Here is a 4,421-nt window from a genome sequence, read left to right on the forward strand (position 1 = left end):
CCTAAATTTGACATACTCAAATTCAAATGTTTACCCTACACACATGCAATGGAGGAAATGGAAAAAAATAATAATAATGGGTTTCATTGTAAAGAAAACTACAAAAAAAAATGTGTAATTCTTTATAAATAACATGTGTTTCAAATATTACAATAAACAAAACAAAAAAAACATAGGTGCTTTTGGAGTTTTAAAACAAATTGTTTTTTTGAAATTCTGTAATTCAGGTTCTATTAGGTCCAGCTCTCTGCAAATTACTTTGTTTGATGCCACTACATACCAAAAAGTACCAGAAAAAAATAATTTTTCAAATAACAGCTTCTAAACAGGAGTTACTACATTATTTGTGAAGCGAGTGAAATTGTCTATTTCTGCATCTAAATGTGTCATTGTGAGTTTCCTTTGCAAAAACAGGCTTTATAAAACACATTAACCCCACAATCCTATTTGACTCTGTGCCATAAGCACTTTAATGGATTGATTGAATGATGTTTCATTATGTTTTTCTAAGTAGTAATATACAAAATGGCACAAGCAAATTGGACCAAATTTCACATATTGTGTATTCTACAATCAGTTTAACTCTTTCAGGATGCACAAGACTGTCTACATTATAAAATATATCTGGTCTATCACAATCTAAAATAGAATCCATATCCTCCAGCTTTATATCATTCAATTTATGTGCATTCTGTATTGGGATTCTGCTTCACAGCAGCTCTCACCTCATCAGTTGACTCACTCCTGTATCCAGCATCTCTCCATGACAACATTGCATCACCCCTGGTCCAGAGCGGAGCAAATTTGCTAACCGGCAGCTATCTGAAGCATTCAGAGCGTCAGACAAACACAGCACTGTAACAATACATGTATATTTACTGTATATTCACTGAAATGCATAATGTACTGTACTTTTCTGTCAAACAGTGTATGAGATTGCTAGCTGTGCTATCACGTTTCCAAACAATGATTCTAATAAAACACGCTCATATAGCCTTACCAGACGCGCGTTCATTCCTCTCCATGGCACCGCGGAACGGTCTTCACCATATATAACTTGTAATATGATTATCATTGATATTATCCGATTCACGTGTGCAGTATCCTTTCCGTGAGGGAAACGCGCCTTCAACACATTCAAAAAAAACTACAGAGCCCAAAAACCCCCAGAGGTACAGTCCCGGATGCAAGACCCCCCTCTCGTGATGCAGAGGTGTCAAATTTCACGGCTCTGAAATGGCCGCCGAGTTGAAAGACATGCAATCTGACCAACTGCAGTCCACAAGCGACCACAGATCTCTAGAACATCAGACTCGCTGGTTGTACGCTCCTATGATATGAAGAGCGCCTGTTTCCAGACGTGTATCTATTTCTTAACCTGGACAAAACGCTATATATATATAGCGATTTTGGACACAGCTGTAGTTTTGAAATAAGCCTGAAGGACTTGATTAGTTGGATCAGGTGTGTTTAATTAGGGTTGAATCTAAACTCTGCAGGGCTCCGGCCTTCCAGGAGTTGAGTTTGACACCCCTGCTTTAAAGCATCAGAAGTCGTATGAGAACAAATTATTAGTCTGTATTTTATGTAATTTTGGTTAATTCATGCTGTAGAGACCTTAAGTGTGTGTACCTGTCGTATTGGTTCAGGTACTCTGTAGAGGCAGCAAGTGTGTGTGAGTCTGACTGCTGTCTCCAGAGTGATTCGATGACCCACAGAAACATACACAGGTTTGATACTGCTTTGGGAACTGCGGAGAGCCTAAAGAAACACAACAAAAACAGAAGTATCCACTTAAACATGTATTTCCAAAAAAAAAAAATCAATCTACTGTAAATTTAATAAAAGAAAACATAACACATGAATATATATATATATATATATTAAATCTAAATTAATTTGGTACCTTAGCACATCATAGGTTAATACTACTCATTCTAAATTAAATAAAAACATAACACATGAACAAAATATATCTATCTATCTATCTATCTATCTGTGTGTGTGTGTGTGTGTGTATATATATATATATTGTCACAGATCGGCCAGGCTCAATCACCTCACAATCACAGCGAACACCATCACCTGAGTTCTAATCACGCGCACCTGTCACGGATCATCAATCACCTCCAGCTCCCATTCATAAGCACACACCTCACATCACTCCAGTGTCCAATCTCGTTCCAACGAAGTGGACTCTCTCTCTCTGCAATCCGTAAGATTCATTGAAATGCTTACCTACCCTGTTATACTTACCTCCTGTGTTTCCTCCAGTGTTTCCTCCAGTGCTCATTCCAGTCCCTCGCTCTGTGGATACCCCGTCACTCACCATAGGAGGTGTGTGCTATCCACTGTCTTCCTTCCACGATCTCCTGGGAATCCCCTTACTAGAGTTATCTCTCCTCATCCTCCCAAAGGACTTCCTGTCTAGCTTAAGATTCACCTGCCCGTATCCTCTGCCTCACTTGCTGGAAATAAACATCATTGTTTCTCTGTATATATATATATATTGTCACAGATCGGCCAGGCTCAATCACCTCACAATCACAGCGAACACCATCACCTGAGTTCTAATCACGCGCACCTGTCACGGATCATCAATCACCTCCAGCTCCCATTCATAAGCAGACACCTCACATCACTCCAGTGTCCGATCTCGTTCCAACGAAGTGGACGCTCTCTCGCTTGAAAGACTTACCTACGCTGTTATACTGACCTCCTGTGTTTCCTCCAGTGTTCGTTCCAGTCCCTCGCTCCGTGGATAACCTGTCACTCACCATCGGAGGTGTGTGCTATCCACTGTCTTCCTTCCACGATCTCCTGGGAATCCCCTTACTAGAGTTCTCTCTCCTCATCCTCCCAAAGGACTTCCTATCTACTTTAAAATTCACCTGCCCGTATCCTCTGCCTCACTTGCTGGAAATAAACATCATTGTTTTCTCTCTAACCCTCTGTGTGAGTCTCCTTCCGTAATATACATACATATATATATATATATATTAGGAATAAGATAAGTAAGATTCCCCGATTCGCTCGGTGCATCGGCATAAAAGGTTAACGATGCGATGCATCGTTTAAAAAGTGTGCATCGGCTACAAGTTGTCATTTATATGGCGATGCATCGTTTCTAACATATTTGTAACTGTAAAAACCGATTTATATATAATTACTAGTGGATGTGCTGTACGTTTATTATTTAGAAAGTGACCAATAATCTGTGACAAATATTTTATATGTAGATTGATATCTCCTCTCTAAACTGTTTCTCAAGCGCGTTCTCTCATCACCGCTGCTGCGTTAATATAACGTATCAAAACACTGCAGAGAGCTGAAGAAAGGCGGGGTTTAAAGTCCAAAACCTGACTTGAAATAACCTAACAAATCAACCGGGACTAAAGCAGTTCCATAAAGGACTAATTAAATTCACACAATCTCACTAATTTGTGCACGCTTATTCTTAAGCAGACCTAATGTCGATAATGGATGTCGATCCACCATGACAAACAACGAATATATCTGTGATGTTTAATGCATTCGAGACGTTGTGTTTTCCTCAGCAGTGTTGGGCAAGTTCAGGGGCGTAGATTACGCGGGGGACGCGGGGGACATGTCCCCCCCACTTTTTATAAAAAGTAAATTCGTCCCCCGCACTTTTTTATTGGAGAGTTGTGTTTACGACATGTTGAGGTTTTAATAGAGCGATGTATATAAATGCAGAATGATTTAAAATTAAAAGAGAAGATAGTCTATACATGACGTTCACGTTTCCATGGCAATCAGTCACTCTGTCACGTCATGACACGCCCTAGCTCGCATCCGCGCTGATTACTCCTTTTAAAAGTAATCACGTTACTGTTCTGATTACTTTATTTCAAAAATAATTAGTTACCTTACTAGTTACGTTACTATTTTCTCCATGAAATTTATGAAATCCCAGCATACACGCTCCCGATAAATATTTGTTATTAAAGCATCAACATTCACAGAACACTGTTATTTTAACTAAAGCAAGCGGCTGCTGCGTGCATGGTTTGGCATGGCAGAATGCCAGCAAAGAGCGCTGCATTTATATTCTCTAAAATACATTTCAGTTCATCGCAATCTCACAAATCTCTGTTATAACACAATAAATATATGCATAATGAATCTTTCATAATGTCTACAATTCGTGTGTTATAATGAGAGGATTCGTGAGCACGCAAATTTCAGCACTGCATTGCTCAACGCTGCAAACACGTGTTATAGCCTAAATAGAAACTCCACTAACGCTTGCACCTGTTAATCGTTTATATTTTATATTAGTTAATGTTGCTTTTGTGCAATCGATGAATAACAATTTATTTTTTCAGATATTTTGTTTAGATATTTCTATTTTGCGGGAGTCCCGTGAATCATTTTATTCTCCCGCATCCCGCACACAC

General features: G+C 39.1%; 1 protein-coding gene across 4 annotated transcripts in view; it reads right to left on the bottom strand.

Annotated features, from left to right (window-relative positions):
• The window catches only part of LOC107591934 (endonuclease V), a 208,601-nt gene that overhangs the window by 41,850 nt on the left and 162,330 nt on the right, over positions 1 to 4,421 (bottom strand). For all 4 annotated transcript variants that reach the window (XR_001609923.1, XM_016281226.1, XM_016281225.1 and 1 more), the window contains one exon: positions 1,633 to 1,761. Coding sequence is in view for 3 of the 4 variants with exons in the window: in XM_016281226.1 (XP_016136712.1) it covers positions 1,633 to 1,761 (129 nt within the window). In the remaining variant the exon portion in view is untranslated. The remainder of the gene's footprint in view (positions 1 to 1,632; positions 1,762 to 4,421) is intronic.

Source organism: Sinocyclocheilus grahami, unplaced genomic scaffold, assembly GCF_001515645.1.
Source record: "Sinocyclocheilus grahami isolate Dianchi unplaced genomic scaffold, SAMN03320097.WGS_v1.1 scaffold148.1, whole genome shotgun sequence".
NCBI classification, from domain to species: Eukaryota; Metazoa; Chordata; class Actinopteri; order Cypriniformes; family Cyprinidae; genus Sinocyclocheilus; species Sinocyclocheilus grahami.